The following is a 25,904-nucleotide window of genomic DNA, read 5'->3' on the forward strand; positions in this document are numbered from 1 at the left end:
GGACTCCACGAGAAACTCCATCACTAGATGAGGATTTCCCATTTGCAATTACTTTTTGAGATCTATCAGCTAAGCAGTATTTAATCCATTTAATAGGAGCTAGATTGATTACGTATAGTGCTAATGTTTTTAATACATACTTATTTTTTAAATAAGTCTCCTGCATTAGAACCTCACCCATACAACACCCTGATGGAACCATTTTTCTAGACTATGTCTTGCCATGTATTATTATGGGACTGATTTAAGCATCAATTGTAAACTCAGGCTGAAGGTCTGTGAAGAGAGCAAGAGGACAGGAGTGAATGGAATGGTGTTAAAGAGGCCTCATGTAGATAAATAATTCATTCCAACCCCAGGATGTCCAGGAAGGGGGACACTAGTGTATTGTCTCACCTAGTTTTGGGAAACAACAGGTCCCTACAAGGTAGAGATTGTTATATTTGTTTTACAGAAGAGGAAACTGAGGCACGGAGTGGTTATGTGACTCAACCAAGGCGTTGCACAGTGCTTCAGTATCAGAGTTGGGAATAGAACCCAATTCCCTGCGCTAATCATGAGGCAGCCTCCCCATTTCCTTTCTGGTCCAAAACTACACTAGCGGGTATATCCTTCTCCCTCCTCCTTGACCATCCACAGCCACAACAGAGCTGCTGCCGTCACACTGCCCTGGAGAGGCAGGATTGGTGGAGCCTACACAATGTTCTTGTGTATTCTTGGGGATGTTCTTCATCCCCACTTCTCTCTACACCTCCTCCCTGGGCAACCTCATCTGCCCACGTGGTTTCTGCTGTCACTCCTGTGCCCATGATTCTCCAGCTCACCTCTCCGCCTTTGACCTTTCCCCTCCTGTCTGTATTTTGGGCCTCTCCCCCTGGGAACCCTGCCACCATCTCAAGCTCAACATGCAAAAGCCCAACAACACCTTTTCCCCACAAGTCTGATCGTCTTTTGCCGATCCTGGCAGCCAGCTGACAACCTTCATCTCACTTTTGACCCCTCGCTCTCTTCCGCACACATCCATGCTATTCCCAAACACTGCCTGCTCTTTCTCCGCAACAGCTAAACAAATCTGGCCTGCAGGGTAGACACTTATTTGTGCTTCAGGTAACCCCGGCCTCACTTACTGCACCCTCCCTGACTTTAGCCACCATGAATCTCATTATTCCCCTTCCGCGTATATAGGACTTGAATCTGTCCCATCTCTAATCTATTCCTAAGGTCTGCATTACCCACATTTGATCTGGCAGGCAGATCCACTTCAGTACTATCAGTCGGAACCCTTCTGTCTTGATATTTACAACCCAACCTGACCTCATGGCTTCTGAAGTGAAAATTAAGATGCATTTGCTCACACAAGCCTTCCTGCAATAGCATCCTCAGAAATATAGCCAGGTCACACTTCCCTGGAGATAATCAGGAAGAAAATAGGTTTAAAAACAAACCTTTCTGTGCACACTCAAGCAGTATATTATGCATGGGAGTGGAGAATACAGCCCTTCGGGTGGCTTTGCTCCCCTTTATTTCTGTTCAAGCCCAGATGTCACAGTGATGGGCATGCTATAAATAGACTGAAAGCAGGAAGTACCAGAGATCCCACCAGAAAGCTGGATCTCCTGAGATTTCACTCCGATTTGTCTTACATACAAGCTTCAGACTTTGGCTGCCTCTCTGAGCTTCTCTTGGTTGGGAGTGGTAGCACCAACACCCTCTCAAGTTCCCCTTGATTTCACCCCTGCTGAGCTCTGGGCATGGACCAAAAGTCTTGGGTGGGCATGCAGATCTGCTAAATCCTTTCCTGTTTGCCCCTTTGCAGTGACCCAACAAACATCGCCCCCCATCCAGCTCCTGATCCAGGTGCGGCTCTGACTGAAGGATAAGCGGGCACGCTTTCGAGGCTGAGCGTATATTGTCATTTTCAGCTCAAGTATCCCAATCTCCCTCAAGCTGTGGGAGCTCTCGGTTGCAGTGCTTTCACAGTGCAGCTTTTCTCCTTCAGCAAGCCGGCTTAATTGAAAAGCGTTAGTCAGCACTGCCTTTCGGGCCCAGGTTCTCCTCGGTTATGAACTGTAACTACTCAGCCACCCAGGCTGTTATTTAATGAGGCAACGAGTCTGAATTATTAATCCTCTCCTGTGGGAGGATCTCGCATCTGCCTGTGCCACACAAAAGGAGATTGTGGTAGCTTGTCCCTACTCAACAAGTTTCTCTAAAACCCCAACACATGGGCTCTTTGATGGGGGCTGAGGGTTCCGGACCGGTGCAGGGCAGATGCTGAGCACCCTTACACCGCAGGGGCTAGCTTTTCAAAGGGGGTTTCGAGGTGCCCAACTTTGGACACTTAAGCAAAAATGTTCCAAATTAGGTGCCTGAAATTAGACCCTGAAATCCAGATTCAGGCAACTAAATATGGCCAGATTTTCAGAGGTGCTGAGCATCCACATCTCCCACTGAAGATCCCTGGGTCTAGCTAAGCTCTAAGCTACCTTTTCCCCCTTCCCTGACTCTTGGCCCTTTCCACAGCTAAACTCAGAGCAGACTCTGCTCTGCTCTAAGTTATGCCAGTTAGGGCAGCCCCCTAGGAACCATTCCACTTGCTGGGATTGCTGGAGCGTACTGCACTCCAGCTCTACCCCCACGCGTCATCAGCCCACCTCAAAAGGCCCCTACACATGCAGGAAGGGAGTGGGTGGCATACAGCTGGCTACACCTGGGAATTCCCCCTACATAGGAGGACTTTATGGCTGCACTATTAGGGCACTTCTCTCAGTTCTTTGCATTGCCAGAGCAGCAAAGTGGGGACTGGAACCAGGGCCTAGGATCTGCAATGGATTTTAATGGGAGTAGAGGGACCTTGGCAATTCACTGGACCGGCCCCTGTGAATGTGGCCCAAGCTGGATGTGAAGCCGTGGGGACGACATTCATTGCTCTAAGATCAGAAATAGGAGCTAAAGAAGAGCGTTTTGGAGTCTCAGCAGGTGCTGCAGGACAGCAGCCAGTCACACTGAGACAAATGCTGCTTTATTAGCAAAACGGAGTGTAGCAGGAAATGCTTCGTATTGCTGAGACGCATTGATCTGGCAGGCTGCTGTAGAACTCCTAACTCAATGGGCAGCAACTTCACAGACCCACCTCTAGCCTGCTCTGGAGGGTAAAAATAATCCTTTCGCGTCAGTTCCATCACTGTGATCAGCAAGCCATTTTATTCATCTGTGATTCCTTCCCTTGTCTCATTTGAACAATTCCCCATTGAGCCCATCAAACTAATTTGAGCAAAAGACATTTCTGTGGACAGCCTGCCAGCACAGGTGTCTTTAACTGTTTTTTCTTTGAGAGGAGACTGGTGTATCTCTCTCTCCCACACCCACACAGAGTGTGTGTTTAAAATGACAGTACGAAATGAAGCTTTGGGATAGACACCTGTCAGGGATGGTCTAGGTTCACAGGTGCTGACTTTCAGCTGTCTCCGGGGACGCACCGCCCCCACTCTGTCCCTTACCCCAAGGCCCCACCCTCACCCCGCTTCTTCCTGCCCCTGTGCCACCTGCTGCCACACGGCTCCGCCCCACCCCTTGCTGCCCCCACTCTAACCCCTCGCTCTGCCTCTTCTCACCCCTGCTCCTTCCCGTCTCCCCTAGTGCCTCCCGCCCGCTGCTGAACACCTGATTGGTGGCGGGCACAAAGTGCTGGGAGGGAGGGGGAGGTGCTGATCAGCAGGGCCCGCCGAACAGCTGTTTGGCGGGTGGCTGATGGGTGCTGAGTGCCCACTATTCTTTTCCAGCCCTGGAGCACCCACCGAGTCGGCGCCTATCTCTAGGTTTACTTGGTCCTGCCTCAGCACAGGGGATGGATCAGATGACCTCATGAAGTCTCTCCCAGGCCTACATTTCTATGATTCTAAGATGTTCAGGGCCAGGGATGTCTGCAAATTTAGATGACCACAGGATACAGAAAACATACCAGGGGAGTCTGGGATAACTGTCCTCTGCCGACAGACACACCGCCACTGGGAAAGGGAGTTACAAATTGCATCTCCTTAAGCCAGCCTGGTCCCTTGTGCTCCAGAGAGGACCCAGCAGGGAAGGCTGCTGTAATCTCTTGTAGGGGCTAAATAGGAGTCAAAGGGGCGTGCCAATTCCAAGCATCCCTCTCTGTCTGTTCTAGGCACGCCCCCTCCCCAGCGAGGCATGCCCACTTTGGGGATGTCTTTCTCCTTCCTGTTGCCACTCCCTCTGCCCTACAGCAGGGTTCCATTGCCAGGGGCCCTCCACCAAGGTCTGCACCAACAGGGGCCTAAGCAGACTCTGAACTGAATCTACCCCAGAGAAAGTAAGATGTGCACAGGGATTAGTTATGCAAAAGTTCCAGGCAAGGAAAAGCAGAGAGGCCTGAAGAGGTGCCGGCTGCCGTGCAGAAATAACTTTGCTGACTCTACCCTTGCTCCAGGAATCACTGCAGCTTGCTAACAGCTTAGTGAGGAACAGCAAAAATGTGACATTGAAGGTCCTTGCAAATTAAAAGACCAACCAATCGTTTATCTTCCCTGCCTGAACAATGTCTCTGGAGAAAGCACCTCCAGTGTGCAGAATAATCACAGCCTGACCAGAATTAGTTACATTTTTCTAGCTGAGGCAGGTAAACAACGGAAAATGAGGCCAAATCCTGCCCGCATGTGGAAATAGCCTGCAGGACATGCCAGACTCCCAGGGTTTATGGCGCATGCTGCCCACTGGAGCAGTGAGGCCCCGTGCAGGATGCAGAGAAAGAGATCTCTAAAACCCATGGGCCTGGCTGGCCATGGGGCATGTCCTATGGATTTCTGAGCCTCTGTGTATGGGGCGAGCCCCCATTATGGTGTTCCCCTGACTCCCCCTCTACGCTGGCAGCACACAGCTCTTGCAGAGGGCAGGCACTCAGCAGGGGTTAACAGCACTCATCCCCGCATGACTAACCTCCACTGGCCCCACCCCTGTCAACAGGCCTGGCCTGCTGTTCTAAAGTTTGTCTCCTGTCCGGTAGTGAGATAAAACCGGACGTGGTTCTGTCCAGTATCGAACGGGAAATGCCATTTTGAAGAGCACCCTGCTCTGCCCCCACTAGCATGACCTCACATGCATGGTGCGATGTCATGCCAGTGGGGGCTGAGCAGTGTGCTCTTCCAAACAGCATCCTTTGTGTGTCGTGACCTCACCTGCATGGTGCGTGCAAGGTCATGTAGGCGGGGGTAGGGTCACACAGGTAGGGGCAGTCCCACTTCATTCCCAGAAATACCCGAATGGCTGGTGTTCTGGGAATGCGTGAGTGGCCACCTGACCTATCAGCCCAGCACATCCACTTCTGACCCAAGCAATCCCCCCATCCCCATTACCTCAACCTGTGCTCTCCTTCACCCGCAGGACAGAAGGGGAAGTGTCAGGCCTTGGATGCTTTGGTTCCATAGGATTCCCTTCCTCACATCCTTCCTATTTAGGGCCTGATCCTGCAGGAGCTGAGCACCCTCAAGTCATAGAGACGTCACACAGAGTTGAGGGAGCTCGGGACCTCGCACAATTATTGAGTTAATTGGGAATGGCTGCCTTGGGAAAAGTCAGGCTATGTACTGAGGAGCCTAAAAGTGGCCTAAAAAAAGAGATTGTGTTACAGACATATAGGGAAGTGCCATTGAAGTGAGTGTTCAATTGGCCCAAACCACATCTCAGCACCATGCCTATTCAGCCAGAGTCCATCATTAAAACACACTTCAGAAGAAAAACAAAAACCAATCCCACCAAGCAGCGACAACTCCAAGGTGCAGTCATTTCCATTCTGTTAGAAGCCTACACATGTGTGTTCAGCGCGTGTTAATCTGAACTCTGCTACTGTATTTCCAGTCAGAGACCACTGCCGTTCTGCTCACTACTATCAATGATCCAGTATCACTTCATGCTGACGTTCCAGCCGGGAATCTAAGCGTTCAGCAGAGTGGAACAATTTAAAGCTGGCCATGGCTGTTACCTGTTTGATAATTGATAATCTGAGGAAATTAATGATAAAATGGGATTTAAATAGCCTCAATGACAATTAGCTCAACAGTCACATGATAGGTAATTAGCAATGACAGATAAACGTCAAAAGCAGAGGAGTGGGAAATATCCACAACAGAACTGAAAAAGGCTCAGAATTAGAGGGGCGTGGTTCTAGGTTGTTGCAGATGGAGAAACTGTGGCAGAGAGAGGTGCCTAAAGTCACCTAACAGGGCAGCGGTGGGAATACAACCCAGGTCTCCTGAGTCCCAATCCCATTCTCTATGCACTGGGCCACACTGTCTCCCCATGACCATGCTCATAGTTTTTGGAATTAAAAGTAATCTCACCCCCAATTAAATAAAATGTATGAACTGAGGGAAATGAGCTGCAATGCTTTTCTCCCCCCGGTCAGTAAAGGCCCAGAGTCACTGGCTCCTGGCAGCTGTTCAGCGGCTATGCAGAAAGAATGGGCAGTCCCAGTGCAGTTCCCTGTGGACAGGTCTCCACATTACCACTGTCACTAACACGTGATCGTCAGTTTCAGCACAGAGGCCCAGGACTGAATAGCCCCTCCAGAACAGGTTTGAGGCACACTGGCAGGGTTGGGAGTTTTTTGACTGCAGTGTAAATATAACCATAAACTATCTGGAGAGTGGCAGTCTCCCAGAAAGAAGCTGTCAGCTGAAAAACATGTTTTTATAGAGACAGGAAATCTACGCCATCAATCAAACCCTTTTTGAGCCACCGTGCAGCCTCTCTCAAATCCATACTCTACCCAAGGGATGCTCAACTCATGCATTGTGAATTTCAATACATCCCATCCTGGTTAGTGCAAGAGCAGGCATAAAGGTACAAACACCTGTCCTGGAACCTCTCATATGCCACATATGGAACGGATAAGCCAATCTAGACTTTATTAGATCATTTTTGCTGGAGAAGAATGATGCAGAAATCCTCATGAGTTAAAATCCCCAGTCCATCTCCCAGCTATTCCAGATTCCTTGCAGCCTTTAGTCACAGATACAATGATTTTAAAGCTATCCCACTCACACAGATTTTAGTTTGATGTACATTTTGCAGGCTTTTTTTCCCCCTGCTGTTCGTTGCTCAAAGAGCAGAGATTTGTAATGTTCTTAAATTTTTCTGGGAAGAGTTTCAGTCATGTGGATACGAATGACTCCACAGAGGGCAGTGATTATAAGCAGGAAAATCAAAGGATGGGAAGACACAATGCTTATCCTGTACTATTCCTCTCTTTCAAAATGCTAGTCATTCTCCAGCGGTGCCCATTTCTCAACTGTTGACTAGCTTCCTACTGAGTGTCTGGAGAAAGGAAAGAGACTCTGGCTTTTGTAAGCCAGATCTCAGATCTATCTGAAAAAAAGCAGTTTGAAGAAATCCAGCAGGACCTTTTAGTGTCTCATATTGTGCTTGTATAAGAACAGGCCTTGAGGACCCAGATGGGTTGGTGGGCGGAGAGGGGGCAGATTGTCAAAAGAGGCTGCATGTCCAGTTCTGCTGTCTGCAGGCAAAACAAACAGAGAAAGGCCATTCCGGAGGCAAAACTACAAGTGGTTTGTGGGTATTTCCCTGGATCAGTTCACCCAGGGCTCCTAAAAAGGGTCATGGATGCCAAATATTGGTCAAAAGGTGTGTACACAGGCTACCCACAAGGAACTGCCCTGGATGCCTCGGCACAAAGCGCCTCTTATAGCACCAGCCGAAATGCCCATGATGCTGCGGGGCTGCTTACACTTGCCAATTGCTTTCCCAGCTCAAGCTGTTAGTCCAGGAGAAAGACGTGAAAATGAATCAGATGATCCAAAGCCAAATCCTGGCCCCTCTGAAGTCAATGGGAGTTTGGCCATTTACTGTAGTGGGATCAAGCTTTCACCCATATCTCCTAATCAACACATTCCAATGGCCACATTCTGCCCTCAGATACACCACTGTAAAAGCAGAACACCGCCACCGTCAATGGAAGTGCTGTGGATATGACAGCAGAGTTCAGTAACTGATTTTTTGTTCATATAAATAAACGCAGAAATCTTTTTCTCCCCAACTCTCTTCTCCAAATCCCCTAAACTCCTGGCACATATTGATTGCATTTTAAGGTGAAATGGTGCTTTATTTCATATAGCTGTAATTCAGCAACAAGGACGAAATTAATAAGTCAAATTCAGCCCTAACATAACTCTATTGACTCCAATAGGCATTGAAGGAACTCAGTGTCTCCCAAACAGCGGCATGTCACAAGATCAGGCTCATGCTTTGGAAATAATTTATAAGAACTACTGAATTCTCTTAAAATCCAGGGGAAATGGAACCTTTCCCTGCTCAAACCACCAGTGTTTCTATTTCACATACTAATGCACTTTGTCCAGACCACTGGGAATCTACTTCAGCTTAAAATAACCCACAAATACAACTGATGCTGTGTCTCTCTGCTGACTGACCAAAAAAAAAAAAAAGGTCAACGAAACTGACATTAGACAACAGAAATAAGGTTTGAGGTGATGTGAGGCCAAGGGAGAAGAAAAGTAAAGAAAAAAAGAAGTTTTCTACCTCCCTAAGAGCATGGATATTGCCCACTGCACCAACATGGATGCTTGCTTCTCCTCTAACTTCTATTGGTGCAAATCAGGGGTAACTTCATTCCAATTATGGCAAAGGTGGTGTAAATGAGAGAAGAATCAGACCTTTTATATCTATTTTTGTCATGCTTTTAGCGGTTTTGCCTTTCTACTGCATGAAACGTTAGCTCTCTGCTGGCATCTGTCACATGGCAAACTTTCGATCTGGCATCTCCTCTAGACACCTTCTATGACTGTTAGCACTTCACTTTCAATTTTTTTTCATAATATTCATGGTGGGGGAAGGATTCAGTGGGAGCTCGGGCAGGGAGTGGGGAGGTTAACTGTGAGGGTTTGCATGGGATTGCCTGGTGTGGCGGGGAGGGGGAGGGGTTCCAGGGTAGCCAGTGGGAGGGGAGGAGTAGGGAGCACTGTGGGAGAGGTAGGGGAGTAATTTTTGCCAGGGTCAGTATTTACCTTTTGCTTCAATACATCTTGATCCTCCTTCCAACCAAAGTCACTGACTACTTATGATTCAACAACTCTTCCTACCAAAAAGGTTGAAGGAGATGTATGATGTTCCTTACACACTGACGAGTTGTACCCAATCCTGACCTGCATGCTGTGCTGCTAATGCCGTCCATTCATACTAGAATTAGCAGAGGCAGAAAACGGAGACCGGTGGCATTCCTCTCCTTCTGATAGGCGCTTACATTGTGCTGCATCAGTAGAGAATGAAAAACACAGGAGCAGGACCCAGAACCTAACAGCCAGCCAGGGATACCAGATTGACTATATGCTACTTTCACATGGAGAACAATGGTTATAGACAGAGAGGCGTATGTGTCACCGAGCATAGGAAGCACAGTGGTGAGAGAATGACAACGAAGTGGAACCACTCAGCAGCCTTGTGTCAGCTTTTATAAAGATGTCCAGGCTCCTCACAGAGGAGCAATCTGTACAGAGTACGGTCAGCTTTGGGAGGAGAAGACAGAAATCATGATTTGGGCACTTTCTTCATCCCCAAAGAAGGCACCAGCAGCATGGCTGGAACTAGCATTTGCACATCCTTCTCTGCAGGGCCTCCTGTGGGTCTCCAAGCTGCAAGTTTCCAGCATAGCCTAGTCCTTAAACTGCAGATTGCTGGCTTCCAGAATATGGCAGTTGACATCTATGACTTGTAAATTACAGCTCTGTCCTGCGACATACAAACCTCACCAGGATGGGGATTCAGTTCAGATAAATACCTAAAAGCCCAGAGGATGATCCAGACTACCAAAATCTCACGGAATCTGGAAAAGTGGACTGGGAACCTGATCTCTTGGAAATTTCTGGCATTTCTTCATTCCAGGCCAGCTGGAACTCCAAATCTCTCTGTCGTTGGTACTTACAAGTCCCCCCATTACCACTGTATCTGAGCACCTCACAACTTTTAATGTATTTATCCTTACAACAGCCCTGTGAGGTAGGGCTATGCTATTATCCCCATTTCATGGACAGGGAATGGAGGTACAGAGAGACTGAGTGACTTACCCAAGGTCACAAGGAAGTCTATAGCAGAGCAGGGAATGGATCCTGGGTCTCCTGAATCTCAGTCTAGCCCCTTAAACATTAGACCACCCTTCTTCTCTAATAGGAGAGAGACAACAAAAATAAAAAACCTTATGGGGGAGGGACTGGGTGAAAGTCATGGAAGTCAGCCAAACATTTTCAAATCTCAAAGTGCTGAGTTCACATTTTAGGTCAGTTTATATTTGATCCAAACCAATTTATGTCACTACTTATTACAGGCCTGGGCATCTTCTGGAAAAGACAATGCATGTTTGAAAGAATACTTGACATTTGAAAGTAACATGATGTACCACTGGCCTCTGCTGCTGGAATTCCTCAAGTCAGCTGCTATAGAGTTCTGTGCATTTGGGTCACCAAGCAATCAGTCAGTGCTGAGGAGACATAAAGCTCAGCTCAGCCATGCTCATGCTAGAGAGAAATTACTGTATGGAACTCTTGATACAAATAAGAGTCCTGGGTAAAACTAGCAAATACAGGACTCTTGAGCAATCCAGAAAAAACAGCTCTAGTGAAACATACTGGAGGAAAACAATGAGAGCAACATAGCTTGATTAATGTTTAAAAGTCAATGTATACAAAATCCATTTTCACCCAGTTCTACATTGATTGCCAAACAGAGATCCTATGATGCTGGAGCATCTATTGAATCTATTCCACTTCCTTATGTGCGTGCAGTCAGCCTCAGACAATAATGGATTGTATCTCAGGAAACAGAGAGCAGGTTTTCTTGCTGCTGCTCCGTGCAGCTTTAGCAGCTTCCTACAGACCTCATGTGACTGAAGAAAGGGGGAAAGAATAGAAACAATCTATTGGTTCATAACTCTGGCAGGTATAGGTTCAACTCAGATAACCCTAGATCACTGCAAAATGTATGTGCATCTAAGGTCAGTGGCATGAAAAACAGTCACCTTCGGGAGGACATTTGCAAGTTGGATAATTGAATCTGCAGCTGAGCATAGGTACTCAACTACCCAAGCTGCATGTGCAACGTTTCCCCATTGGTCTGTATTATCTGCGTTGTGGTACCCCTAAGGGCCTCACTCCAGGCTCAGAGCATCCCTGTGCTATGTGCAAACACAGAACAAATTATTATTATTGTAAATTATATGTATTGTCATAGCATCAAGGAGCCAATCATGGACTAGGCCCCCATTGTGCTAGGTGCTGGACACACACAGGATAAAGAGATGGTCCCTGCTCCAAACAGCTGACAATTTAAGTATAAGGCTCTCTCCACACTTAAACCACTATAGCTAAGCCGCGGGAGCGCTTCAGTGAAGACCCTACAGCGACAAGAGTAGCAATCGTCGCTGCAGTTCATCCACCTCCCTGAACGGTGGGAGCTAGGTCGACCTAGCGCTGTCTGCACCCGGGCTTAACTACACATCTCAGGGATGTGGATTTTATACCCCTGAGCAACATAGCTGGGTCAACCTAACTTTTTAGTGTAGGACTGGCCTAAGACAAGAGACAACGGGTCAATGCAACAAACAGATGGAGGAGCATAGGAAAATAATGAGACAATACTGACCAGCATGATAAACAGCTTTTTCAGTACACCAGCAGCCTAGTGTCTGAGGGGATGTTTTGCCTCTTTGGCACCCTCACCCGTTCTTATACCAAACACAGCTCAGCTGGCCCTGTTAGCCTGGCCCAATAATGGTGCTGTTAACACAGGCATTCATTAGCTTGTTTCTGTCTCTTCCTCTGGAGGGAAGAATGACTTTTTGTATGTTACAGTGTAAAGAACGCCAGCGCCAGGAACGGGTGTCCGCCATGAGACCTCAACGCTAGACATATTAGCAGTACAGCTGCCCTTTGCCCTCTGTCATCCCTCAAGGCCTGGCCCAGAAAATGCAATTCCTCTAGAGGACAGCAAACACGCTTTCCTTTCTTACTTCCCACTTGATTTCATTTTAAAATGTTCTTTCCGCTTCTTTTATTTTCTCCAATTTGTCTGAAGTGTCAGGCAAAGGGCCATTTTAGGAGCTGTGTTTATTTTTTAAACACCTACATTCTTGTGCTTATGGTGACAAAATTATTTAATTTCTTCATCCACTAGATAGGAAAAGAAGCCAGAAATGTTCAACCGACTGAAACCAGATTCCTTTCAGCATTTCCCCCAAGCAAAATCAACCTGAGTTTAGTTCAGATTGAGAACCCTATACTCCTTGTGAAGTGATTCTTTTCGAAGTACCAGTAAATATGTAAGTGTAGCTCAGAGCCCAAAAGCCCAGTGTGTCCATGACAACAAAGAGATCTTTACACTTCCTCAGTACTTCACTGAGCTCCACGTCGGTGGCCTCCTGAGCCCATGAAGATTCAATGGGAGTCTTCACGGGAGAATGGGCCCACTTCCACGGAGCTCTTTGCAGGATCAGGGCATTGGGTTGTATTATCTGTAAGGGGCTGTGCCCATCCATGTATTTGTACAGCACCAAGTGCATTTTAGGAGCTACTCTAATAGAAATAATATATAGTACATGGTTCACACAATGAAGAACAACTCCTCTAGTTTGCACTGGGGAAGCTAGTCTAATGGAAGATCCTCGAAAAGGCTGAACTTTCATTTTCCACAGCAACTCTGTTATGCTAATATTAGGCTTCCACTGGTATCAATGGCAAAGTTGTGCTTGTCTTCAATGGGAGAAGATGCAAAACATTTCGCCAGAAGATCTGTTGTGCTAAAAATCCACTAACTATTGGCCTGATCCAAAGCCCGCTTAAGTGAAAGACTCCCAATAATGTCAATGGGCCTCAGATCAGGCCTTATAAGAATGAATCTGAGCTCAAGTGGGAAGGTCTCAACATACTTAAACCTGGTCATCCAGGAAGACTCAAATATATAAGTGATGTGAGTGAATCTAAAGCAAGATTATTCCTCATAGTGCAGAGACATGTACATTAAACCTCCCCCCGTCAGCATGGTTGGCTACTCTCCAGGGGGGAATTCAACCGAGGAATGGCAGGTGGTGGTACCCCAGGGGTTTCAGTACATCCCACTGCCTCTGTAAGCATGCTCGCTCCTTGGCCAGCGCTACCCACTTTGTGGCTGCACTGGTGGCCTACTGGCTGGATATGCTTTTCCAGAGGCAAGGAGCAAAAAGCTCCTTTCGGTCTGACGTACTACAATTTAGGTTAGGAAAATAAATGCAGAGAACAATAGTAGAATCATAGACGTGTAGGACTGGAAGGGAGCTCGACAGGTCTTCTAGTCTAGTCCTCTGCTCTCAAGACACGACAAAACCATTCCTGACAGGTGTCTGTCTAACCTGCTTTTAAAAATCTCCAGTGATGGAGATTCCACAACCTCCCTAGGCAATTCATTCCAGTGCTTAGCCACCCTGACAGATAGGAAATTTTTCCTAATGTCCAACCTAAACCACCCTTGCTGCAATTTAAGCCCCTTGCTTCTTGTCCTAGCCTCAGAGGTTAGACAGAACAATTTTTCTCCCTCCTCCTTAATCTTGAAAACTGGTATCATGTGCCCTCTCAGTCTTCTCTTTTGCACACTAAACAAACCCAATTTTTTCAATCTTCCCTCACAGGTCATGTTTTCTAGACCTTTCATCATTTTTCTTGTTCTTCTCTGGACTTTCGCCAATTTGTCCACATCTTTCATGAAACGTGGGGCCCAGAACTGGACACAGTACTCTAGTTGAGGCCAAATCAGCGTGGAGTAGAGCGGAAGAATTACTTCTCGTGTCTTGCTCACAACACTCCAGCTAATACATCTCAGAGTTACACTGTTGACTCATACTTAGCTTGTGATCCCTCTCCGCAGTACTCCTCCCTAGGCCGTCATTTCCCATTGTGTATGTGTGCAATTGATGGTTTCTTCCTAAGTGGAGTATTTTGCATTTGTCCTTAGTTTGTCCAGATTATTTTGAATTTTAATCCTATCCTCCAAAGCACTTGCAATCCTCCCCCAGCCCCAAGCTAGGTATCATCTGCAAACTTTATAAGTATACTCTCTATGCCAGTATCTAAATCATTTATAAAGATATTGAACAGAACCGGAAACAGGACCAGTCCCTGCAGGACACCACTCAATATGCCCTTCCAGTTTGACTGTGAACCACTGATAACAACTCTCTGGGAACTGTTTTCCAACCAGTTATGCACCCACCTTATAGTAGCTCCATCTAAGTTGTATTTCCCTAGTTTGTTTATGAGATAGTCATGCAAAACAGTATAAAAAGCCTTACTAAAGTCAAGACACACCACATATATTCCTTCTCCCCTATCCACAAGGCTTGTTACTCTGTCAAAGAAAGCTATTAGGTTGTTTGACATGATTTTTTTTCACAAATCCATGTTGACTGTTACTTATCATCTTATGTTCAAGACTTTTGCAAACTGATTGTGTGATCATTTGCTGCATTATCTTTCCGGGTTTTGAAGTTAAACCAACTGGTCTGTAATTCCCTGGTTGTCCTTATTCCCCTTTTATAGATGGGTACTACATTTGCTCTCTTCCAGTCTTCTGGGATCTCTCCTGTCTTCCATGAGTTTTCTAAAATAATCACTAATAGCTCAGATATCTCCTCAGTCAGCTCCCTGAGGATTCTAGGCTGTAGTTCATCAGGCCCGGCTGACTTGAAGACCTCTAACTTTAATCTAAGTAATTTTAACTTGTTCCTTCCCTATTTTAGCCTCAGATCCTACCTCATTTTCACTGGTGTTCACTATGTTAGATGTCCAATTGCTACCAACCTTTTTGGTGAAAACTGAAAAAAAAAAGGCATTTAACACTTCTCCCATTTCCACATTTTCTGTTATTGTCTTTCACCTCTCATTGAGTAATAGGCCTACCTTCTCCTTGGTCTTCCTCTTGCTTCTAATGTATTTGTAGACTGTTTTCTTGTTACCCAACAAAAACAAACAAACAAAAGGAAGTATTTTTTCACACAACGCACAGACAACCTGTGGAACTCCTTGCCAGAGGATGTTGTGAAGGCCAAGACTATAACAGGGTTCAAAAAAGAACTAGATAAGTTCACGGAGGATAGGTCCATCAATGGCTATTAGCCAGGATGGGCAGGGATGGTGTCTTTAGCCTCTGTTTGCCAGAAGCTGGAAATGGGCAACAGGGGATGGATCACTTGATGATTACCTGTTCTGATCATTTCCTCTGGGGCACCTGGTATTGGCCAATGTCGGAAGACAGGATACTGTGCTAGATGGACCTTTGGTTTGATCCAGTTTGGCTGTTCTTATGTTCCCTTTATCTCTATAGCTAATTTAATCTCATTTTGTGCCTTTGCCTTTCTTATTTTATCCCTAAATGCTTGTGTTTTTATATTCATTGTTCATAATTTGACTTAGTTTCCTTTTTTTTTGTAGGATTCTTTTTAGATTTTCAGATCAAAGATGATTATCTAGGTAAGCCAGAGTGGTCTCCACGGCAGAGCATGCAGCATGCGTATCCTCTGGAAGGAGTCTGCACTGAATGCAAAATGGCCTCCTGCCCCTGCTCGGCCGGCCCACAACATTTTGGCACCTGAGGCGGGGAGCTCAAATGACACCCTCATGCCCCCTCGCTTGGGCCAAAACTTTGAAAGGTCTCAATTCTGCCTTCTTCCTGTTCTACTCCTCTCATGGTGCTGCTCTGCTACCTATCCCAATAAAGGAGAACGAACAACTTAAAATGCCTTGTTCACAAATTTTAAGTAACACTTAACTTTCAAACGCCTGAACAGCAAATGTAACTTTTCCTGTCTGCATAGTAGACACTGGCATTTTTATCTGTTTGAATAATCGAAGTGGTGCTTTCCATGCCTTCTTGGCAGCAAAGATTTGAACTGCTTCCTGCTGAAGGTCCACAGTCTGGGCAAGCTCATGCTCTATTGAGATGGTTGCAAGGCCAACCAGCCTCTCCTGTGTAATTGTGGAGCGTAGATGTGTTTTTATTAACTTCAGCTTGGAGAAGCTGCGTTCGCCACTGGCAACTGTTACAGGAAGTGTTAGACGTATGCGCAGAGCAACAAAAGCATTTGGAAAGAGGGTGGTCATCTTATTTGTGCACATATATTCCAGAACAGCCTTTGGAGTTGATCCTGATTAAATATATCTTAAAGGGCTTTCAGTTCATCACCTAAATCACCCGCATCAATATCGCGCATATCATCATGTGTCAACACTGTCTCTAGTGCCCTGCATTGCTGATGTAGGTCTTCTTCAGGTATAGTGAGGAGTTTTGGAATATCATACAACATCGCAAATATACTGCTGTGTTCCCTGAGCTGCATGAAACGTTCTTCAACTGACTGTATTGCACAATCTAGCACCTGGTTAAAGAATTCAACTTTGAAATGTTGTTTGGGGTCTCTTATGGGATTATCCTCATCTGGAGTACTGTGTCCAGTTTTGGGCCCCACACTTCAAGAAGGATGTGGATAAATTGGAGAGAGTCCAGCGAAGGGCAACAAAAATGATTAGGGGTCTGGAACACATGAGTTATGAGGAGAGGCTGAGGGAGCTGGGATTGTTTAGCCTGCAGAAGAGAAGAATGAGGGGGGATTTGATAGCTGCTTTCAACTACCTGAAAGGGGGTTCCAAAGAGGATGGCTCTAGACTGTTCTCAATGGTAGCAGATGACAGAACGAGGAGTAATGGTCTCAAGTTGCAGTGGGGGAGGTTTAGATTGGATATTAGGAAAAACTTTTTCACTAAGAGGGTGGTGAAACACTGGAATGCGTTACCTAGGGAGGTGGTAGAATCTCCTTCCTTAGAGGTTTTTAAGGTCAGGCTTGACAAAGCCCTGGCTGGGATGATTTAACTGGGAATTGGTCCTGCTTCGAGCAGGGGGTTGGACTAGATGACCTTCTGGGGTCCCTTCCAACCCTGATATTCTATGATATTCTATCCTGTGCCTCGTAATCAAAATGTCTTCTTCTTCAGTGACTCTTGTATTCTTGAATAGGTGGAAAATAGCTTCAGTGTGAAGTTCCTCTGCCAACTTCTGTGCACTCTACAGAATGTTTTGAAATCCCTCATCTGACCAGTAAGACTGTAGGTATGACTTTGCTTTGTCCAGTTGTTCCATTGCTCCAGATATATCAAGGTCAACACTTTGGAGTTTCTTGCTTACAATATTTATTTCAAACAGTATGTCATGCCACAACACTAAGCCACACAGAAATTTGAAGTTTCTGGTGATTCCATTTCCCTCTGCCACTGTTCTCCCACGAACAATTCCTGTCACAGCCTCCATAATGGCAACTATGGCATCATCTATCTTCCCAGTTTGGTGTTTGATAGGCTTTATCGCCTCCACTCGACTTTCCCATTGTGTAGCACTCAGTGGTTTCAGTGTCAGAGAGGATGTTCCCAGATGTTGCTTCAAAATTTGCCATCGATGAGTTGATGCAGAGAAAAATACATCGATGCTTTGAATTACATTAAAAAATTCAGCAGCCTCACTAGAAGCTGATGCTGCATCACTAACCACCAAGTTCAATGAATGAGAACTGCATGGGACAAAAAAAGCTCGAGGGTTTAACTCTCAGATCCATGTCTGCACTCCTCTGTTCTTTCCTCTCATGTTGTCACCATTATCGTAGCCCTGACCTCTCATGTCAGCTATCTCATGTCCCGTATCTTCCAGCTTTTTAAGAAGCACATTTGTCATACCAGCTCCTGTAGTATCATCAATGTCAATAAATTCTAGAAGATGCTCTGACAGTCACCATTGCAGGGACATTTTCACTAGGTTCTGCTGTTGTTACAAAACGCACCATTAAAGTAATTTGTTCCGTATGGCTGATGTCAGGTGTGCAGTCCAGAATAACAGAGTAATATCTTGCTGACTTCAGATCTGCCACAATCTTCTGTTTGACTTTTGTTGCCAGTAACTGCATGATCTCATTTTGAATTTTTTCCCAAGGTAGTGGTGTGTGTACATTTCTTGGGTGGTGACTCTTCTTAGATGCTCCTGGAGAACAGCATCAAACTCAGCCATCAGCTCCACAATTTTAAGGAAAAGCAGCAAAGAGTCCTGGGGCAACTTATAGACTAACAGACGTATTGGAGCATAAGCTTTCGTGGGTGAATAATACCCCCCGAAAGCTCATGCTCCAATACGTCTGTTAGTCTATAAGGTGCCACAGGACTCTTTGCCACTTTTACAGATCCAGACTAACATGGCTAATCCTCTGAATTTTAAGGAAGTTTCCATTCTTTGGCACAGACAGCTGAAGTGCCGCACAGTGCTAGGTTTTGGGTAGCAAGCATTCTCACAATGGCAATGAGCCTTTTCAGAACATTTTGCCAGTAAAGAGACTCTGATGCAATCTTCTCTTGATGCTGATCATCTATGGTGGCCTTTAACCTTAGTCTCATCTCAAGCTCTTTCCACCTGTGTAATGCTCTCTCATGATTTGCTGCCTTCTCATGGCATGCCAGATTTCTAGCCAGATTTTTCCAGTCCTTTGTTCCTATAGAACCCAATGTGGCTGGAACATTAGACTGGAAGAGTTTGCAACAAAAACAGGATGCAGCATTCTGGGTTTTTGAGTACATAAGATTAATAGATTCATAGATATCAAGGTTAGAAGGGACCACTATGATCATCTAGTCTGACCTCCTGCACAATGCAGGCCACAGAATCTCACCCACCCACTCCTGCGATAAACCTCTCACCTATGTCTGAGCTATTGAAGTCCTCAAATCATGGTGTAAAGACTTCAAGGAGCAGAGAATCCTCCAGCAAGTGACCCGTGCCCCATGCTACAGAGGAAGGTGAAAAACCTCCAGGGCCTCTTCCAATCTGCCCTGGAGGAAAATTCCTTCCCGACCCCAAATATGGCGATCAGCTGAACCCTGAGCATATGGGCAAGATTCACCAGCCAGATACCCAGGAAAGAATTCTCTGTAGTAACTCAGATCCCACCCCATCTAACATCCCATCACAGGCCATTGGGCCTATTTACCATGAATATTTAAAGATCAATTAATTGCCATAAGCCATGACCTCTCCACTTTGTCACCATTGGGGATTTCACGCCAGTAATGTGTTGGATGGAAACTTCTATTTTCATTGTCTTTGGGGAACATGAAGTTTTTAACTTGCTGTGGCCCATGCAGTACAAGGAAGTCCCTCAGGCTACTGCTCAAGTGGGTCCACAATCCTGGATCATCTAGACTTAAGGAACTAAACTCAGCAGCAGCTGTTTCTTGCACCACCACCACACCCTTCTCTGATCTACCCTTTTCTTCAGGAATGTGCATGGTTATATCCATTTGAGATGGAGATATGGATGCTGCAGTAGCTGCCAGGTCACCTGCACTCTGACTAACTGGAAGATCAGGCATCTCCTCACCATTCACATCCTCACTGGGGCCGGAAGGCTCACTGCGAACATTTGTGTCTTTGTATCTCAGGAGAACTCCTTCCTGCTTAGATAGAAAAGCTTTCTTTGCTTTCTTTCTTTTTCTGAGTGCTGCCCCAGAGGGGCGTTTTCTTCTTTCACTCATGACTGCTGTTCTGTGCCAGCTATAGTGGCTCTCAACACTCAGTGAAAGGGGACCAACAAGCAGGCTGGTAGCAGGGCCTGAGTGAGGGAAGATATCAGCGTCTTAAGGGCCTAACTGGCTCGTACTACTTCAGTTGACTGCCTGTTCTCAAGTGGGTTCAGGGAAGCAGCAGCAAACAGGAAGCTCCCTGAGAAGCTGGGGTTAATCAGTCCAGGCTCCTGGGGGTGCTAGAGAGGTACATCAGATGCTCCTCCTCCTCTCTCTCCCTGCAGCTCCTGCTGCTTTCTGTTATTCCCTCTCACCTTTTCTCCTGCCTGCCTGTTATGTCTCTTGTGCCCTCCTTCCTCCAGCGCAGCACTCCACCATCTCTGTGCATCTCGAGCAGAGAGAATACATATGCACCAGCAGCAGACACAATTTTCTACACTCTGGGTCCTAGTGGCATCCCTCCACAGTCTGGCACCTTAGGCGGCCGCCTCACTTCGCCTCATGGTAAAGCCAGCCCTGTGCCCCTGCAGACAGTACAATCCTTAGCAAATTACGGTGCAATACACAGAAAATAAATGGATAAGATAATCAGAGCTAAGCCATATGGACACATCCTACAGATTTTAACAGAAAATGGTAAACCTTATCATTTAACCATCCTGCGGAATGGACTAGACAATTATATCCTGCTATATATGGCTCAAAAATCCTATATGGAGAATAGGAGTACTTGTGGCACCTTAGAGACTAACAAATTTATTTGAGCATAAGCTTTCGTGAGCTACAGCTCACTTCATTGGATGCATTCAGTGGTGAATGCATCCGATGAAGTGAGCTGTAGCTCATGAAAGCTTATGCTCAAATAAATTTGTTAGTCTCTAAGGTGCCACAAGTACTCCTTTTCTTTTTGCAAATACAGACTAACACGGCTGCTACTCTGAAACCTGTCTATATGAAGAATATAACTTTATTAAATTCCATCAGTTTTGAACATATCTCCTATAGGACTCCACTATATTTCTATCAAACTCTCTTGGTTTCATCCCTATTCAGTTCTAGAGGGATTTTCCATGCATGAAATACTTTCCAGTGCCTCTTACTACAGACACTGGGTGAATTGGCTCAGTGATTTTTCTAGCACACTGGATACCAGTGGCCATGCAGGGCCCTTTCCATCCACGGAATGCTTCATTTACACCAGATGGTACATTAAATGCTTCATGTTATAGAAGCCTGGGCAAAAATTTCAAATACACCCAAGCGATTTAGGAGCCTAGGTCTAATTGAAAATCAATGAGATGGGCTCCTAAGTCACTTGGATATTTTTTAAAATTGTACCCCAAGTCTCATGAAAGTCACTTTTAAAAATGGGATTTAGGAGCTTTTGAAAATTTCACCCCATTGCTTATTTGTTCTGCAAAGTGCTAATAAATGGACCTGCACTAATGTTACTGAGAGCAAAATCTGGAGCAATAAATAATATTTCTCCCCAGAGGATCTCAAAGTGTTTTTCAAACATGAATTAAGCTGCACACCGCTCCTGTATGTTAGATTACAGATAGGGAAGCTGGCAACATGAGCTCAAGGACACACAGGGAGACAATTGCAGAGCTGGGAGAAGAACCCAGGAGTCCTGACTTCCTGTCCCCTGCTTTAGCTTTAATTATTAGACAAACTGGATTAAATTCAACCTTGACTTCAATGGAGCTGGGCTGAATTTTGCTCAGTGTCTCCCCGTTGTCTCCATCCTGGAAATCCAACTATACTACACGGCTAAAGAACCTCCCAAATCATACAAGCCCTGCCTGGGGAACAGATAGCGATGAGACTATTTTTAGAGAAAAACAGAGGTTTTGGAATGACTTGTGGCTATTAAGAATTATCTGTAAAAAGAAATGGTTAGGCTGCCAATCTTATCTATCAAGAGCACACGTCCCAGCTGTGTGGGAATCATAGGCCTGGAAGGGACCTCGAGGGGTCATCTAGTCCAGTCCCCTGCACTCATGGCAGGACTAAGTATTATCTAGACCATCCCTGACAGGTGTTTGTCTAACCTGCTCTTAAAAATCTCCAATGATGGAGATTCCACAACCTCCCTGGGCAATTTATTCCAGTGCTTCACCACCCTGACAGTTAGGAAGTTTTCCCTCATGTTCAACCTAAACTGCCCTTGCTGCAATTTAAGCCCATTACTTCTTGTCCCATCCTCAGAGGTTAAGGAGAACAATTTTTCTCCTTCCTCCTTGTAACAACCTTTTATGTAGTTGAAAACTGTTATCATGTGCCCTCTCAGTCTTCTCTTCTCTTCTCCAGACTAAACAAATCCAAATTTTTCAGACTTCCCTCAGAGGTCACGTTTTCTAGACCTTTAATCATTTTTGTTGCTCTTCTAAATAGAAACATCAGCGCAAACCCCCTTTTGCCACCTTGCATGTGCACACAAAGACCAGCAAGAGGGAGAGGGACACCAGCATATACACAGAAGAGCCAAAGACAGTTGTTTCTGACAGGACAGAACAGAACAGAACAGGAAGACAAGGAACACCATCAAAATGCATGCTCTGATTTCTAGCTGAACGGATGGAAGGCCAGTGAGGCAGACTTGTCAATGCAGAAACTACAGGATGCTTTCAGAATGCAACTACTACACGAGATGCTGGCCTTATTTGTAACGTCCTTTTCAAAGTACGTTTCAAGGAGTTTTTTCAATAGGGTTTTGAGGTAGTCGTGTACAGGGAGTGTCTGAATTAGGAGAATAGACTGATGACTTCAGCAGCAGGACCAGAAACCAGGCACAGAGCAAGGCACTAGACTGGCAAGAAGATGGACTAGAGGCTACAGCAGATATTTGAGGGTCAGGGTTCCTCAGTTCATTTTATGGTTCTTAGCACTCTTAAAAGACCTATTGTGATAGCCGAGATCTCCCTCAGTTGTGAGCTCAATTGCTGAAATGTGTGTAAAGGTTCATAAAATGTCACAATAATCTGTAACAATGAATGTAAATAGCAAAAAGGGCAAATGGGAGACAGAAGGACTGAATGGACAAAAAGACCTACTGATATAACTCAAGGAGCATGTTAAGATCACGTCTGGTAAACAAAGAACGTGTTTTGTCTTCTAGGAAATGGAATCAGACTACAACAGCAGCAAAACAACAACAACATGGGCTCCAGACTCTTTTCAACTAACCATTTCCCTAAATAGGACAGCTATTACCATCTTTAATACAATCAATGTGACTGTCAGACAGGAAGTTTTCCTCATAAAAACTCTATAGTTAAAGGAAAAGAGAATAAGAGATGTTGTTAAAATAAAAGCCTGACTTGATATTTTACATTTCAAATGCTTCAGCTGTTTTTCCTTTTTTCTGTATTTTTAATAAAAGATTAAAAAGATCTTTAATGGTGTGTTTCCCATTGGACACAACATAACACAAGAAATAGGGGTGCCCCAATGAAATTAATTAGGCAGCAGGTTTAAAACAAAGAAAAAGAAGTACTTATTCACACAACGCACAGTCAACCTGTGGAACTCCTTGCCAGGGGATGCTGTGAAGGTCAAAACTATAATTTGGTTCAAAAAAGAATTAGATAAATTCCTGGAGGAGAGGTCCATCAATCCCCTGCCCCAGCTCAGAGTCCCCTCCTGCATTCTGAACCCCTCAGTTCTGGACTACCCCGGAACTTGCACCCCTCAGCCAGAGCCCTCACCTCCTCCTGCACCCCAAACCCCTGCCCCAGCCCAGTGAAAATGAGCAAGGGAGTGAGGGTGCGGAAGGGCGAGCAACAGAGGGAGGGGGAAGAAGTGAGCGGGGGGTGGGGCCTAAGGGAAGGGGCAGGACAAGTGTTCAGTTTTGTGCGATTAGAAAATTGGCAACCCTAATCTGCAGTAGCCATTAGTTATTAGGGATTTCAATCTGAGTGTCATTAGTTATTAGGGATTTCATCCTTTTAAATTAAGAGCTGGCTTTAGACAGAAGATGTGAATAAATCAACTATTGTACTTGCCTGTAAATCATGCCTGATAAAACTCTTTCCTCTTCATATTTGGAGAAACATTTCATTCAGTGTTATATGTCCCTTCAAATACAACAAGGCAGGTAAAGTGGCAGATGGCTAGCTTAATAACATCACAGCTTATAAAAAGGAGTCCATTGCTTATGTCCTACCTCAGACTGCCTGAAAAATGGTGCTTTGTATTCCTCAGTCAGCAGTAACTAGCCATGAAATGCCGCAAATCAGATTTAGCAAAAGACATACAATCAGATTTTGTGAAAGCTGATTTGGAACAAGAAAAGCAAGAAAGAAGGAGGATTTAAAAAGGCCATTTTCAATATTAATACCTGCACACAAGGATGCTGCTGGTTGCTAGAACAATCAGGCATTTGATTCCATTCCAAATTGCGCCATAGTGTTGCTGTGCGCTGCTAAATGGCTGCCACATTTAACCCCAGAGTTGGCTGCATTTCAGTGGTACGCAAAGCAATTAAACAATTAATTTGCTCTTTGCGGCGTGGCCTCTGCTTGAGGTATTTCCACTAGCCCACACTGCTGATGGTCTGGTGGAATTTTACAACAATCTTGGAGACACCGTCAGCAACAGAAACAATGGTTTACAAATGAAGAACTAACAAATCAGCAAAGGAGGAGCCAGAGGTAAAAAACTTGCTGTGAACGAGGGCCCAAAGTCTCAAAGATATTTAGATGCCTAACTCCTGGAGAAAGCAGTGGGAGTTAGGTGTCTAAATACCTTTGAGGATCTGGGCCCAGATGAATTTCAGCTCTCAGATGTTATGTTCTGGGGTTGTGGTTTGTCTCTCTCTGCGGTAGCATCACATAGATTAGACACACAGACACCTGATAATGTTTGCCACCAGCAGGACTGCTACTTTGCTATTTTTCTTGATGTTATGTTACTATAGGAAGAGATTCTGATCTAATTTACACCAGTGTCCAGGGAAGTCCAGTAAAGTCAATCAGATTACTCTGCATTTGTGCCACAGACTGTCCTTAGTACAATCAGTTAGTAAAACATGTAAAGCCTTTTGGGATCCATATGGAAGAAAGGTGCTTTATAAATGTAAAACCATCATTATTAAACAAAATTGCTTTCTTGAGTCTGTTTTGCTAAACCTGAGACTAAGGAAAAAACTCTCCATTAAAAGAGAGACAATAGGGTTCTATTATTGTAGGGGGTTGACAGAGAAGGACTGTGCTGTATAAGGCAGCCCAGGACCTGACTGGACGGATTACACACCTGAAACCCAGAGATTTATTCTAATAAGAGTTGGCAGTGTTTGCCTGCTGGACCCTGCACTATTAGCTGGTATTGATCCTGCTGAGAAAGGGTTACGTGGGTTTTACTGATTCATGTAGGGGAGGTACTTTGTTGCCTCATCTGGATATAAGTGAGATGGAATGTCTCTCCAGAGAGAGAGGACATAGGGTTTGAGCTGTGCAATCCTCTGGGAGGATCCCTGGGAGCAGCCATTTTAGACCATATTTTATTTTGTCTCAGTTTGAGTATTTGTGAATAAAACCAAAACCTCAGGAAGCGGGTTGGTTTTGACGTGCTACGGGTGTATGTAGCCTGTGTTTGGAGCAGACTGAGGAAATCACCTGCTCACATGAGATTATTGCCTTGTAAAATGAAGCATCCTCCCAACTGTCATAAAGGGATTTGAACTCTCTTCCTCCTACAGTAACAGAGAGCAGGGACTCGACTCCCCAACCGTCATTAGTTAATACTTAGCACATATATAGAATTTCCCATCTGTAGATCTCAAGGTATTCTGCAAAAAAGGCTCAGTAACATTATCCCCATTTTACAGATGCGGAAGTTGAGGTACAGAGAGAGGAAGTGACCTGCATAAGGACAGTGGTGTAGTGGGGAAAAAATAAGTGGGTAAACTAACCTACTCTAAATGCCATACTCCACAACTGAGAAGTGAGTAATCTCCATTTATCAGAGATTTATCGTACTGCGTATGGCCACACAACAAGGCAGCGTCAGATCTAGGACTAGACCCTATGTCTCCTGTGTCCTATGAACTGCGATGCGGTGCTTTAAATTTAGAGGAATTAACCACTTGCTTACCTTAGGCATCTTGCGCAGGTTGGGGGAGAGTTTCAGGCAGGTGACATGGCCTCGGTCGTCTCCGATAATGATAATGGGGTAGATGGGGTTAAACTGGATATGGGTGATTTTGTTTTTCTTCTTGGCCACAACAGGCTGGTTGCAGATAGCTTCGTATTTATTAATGCTCAGATCAAACACATGGGCCTGGGG

General features: G+C 45.3%; 1 protein-coding gene across 4 annotated transcripts in view; it reads right to left on the minus strand.

Moving 5' to 3' along the window:
* Positions 1-25,904, minus strand: part of DNAI1 (dynein axonemal intermediate chain 1) — a 275,448-nt gene that overhangs the window by 47,114 nt on the left and 202,430 nt on the right. For all 4 annotated transcript variants that reach the window (XR_012158826.1, XR_012158825.1, XR_012158827.1 and 1 more), the window contains one exon: positions 25,713-25,898. Coding sequence is in view for 1 of the 4 variants with exons in the window: in XM_073343359.1 (XP_073199460.1) it covers positions 25,713-25,898 (186 nt within the window). In the remaining 3 variants the exon portion in view is untranslated. The remainder of the gene's footprint in view (positions 1-25,712; positions 25,899-25,904) is intronic.

Source organism: Lepidochelys kempii, chromosome 5 (assembly GCF_965140265.1).
Source record: "Lepidochelys kempii isolate rLepKem1 chromosome 5, rLepKem1.hap2, whole genome shotgun sequence".
NCBI lineage: Eukaryota > Metazoa > Chordata > Testudines > Cheloniidae > Lepidochelys > Lepidochelys kempii.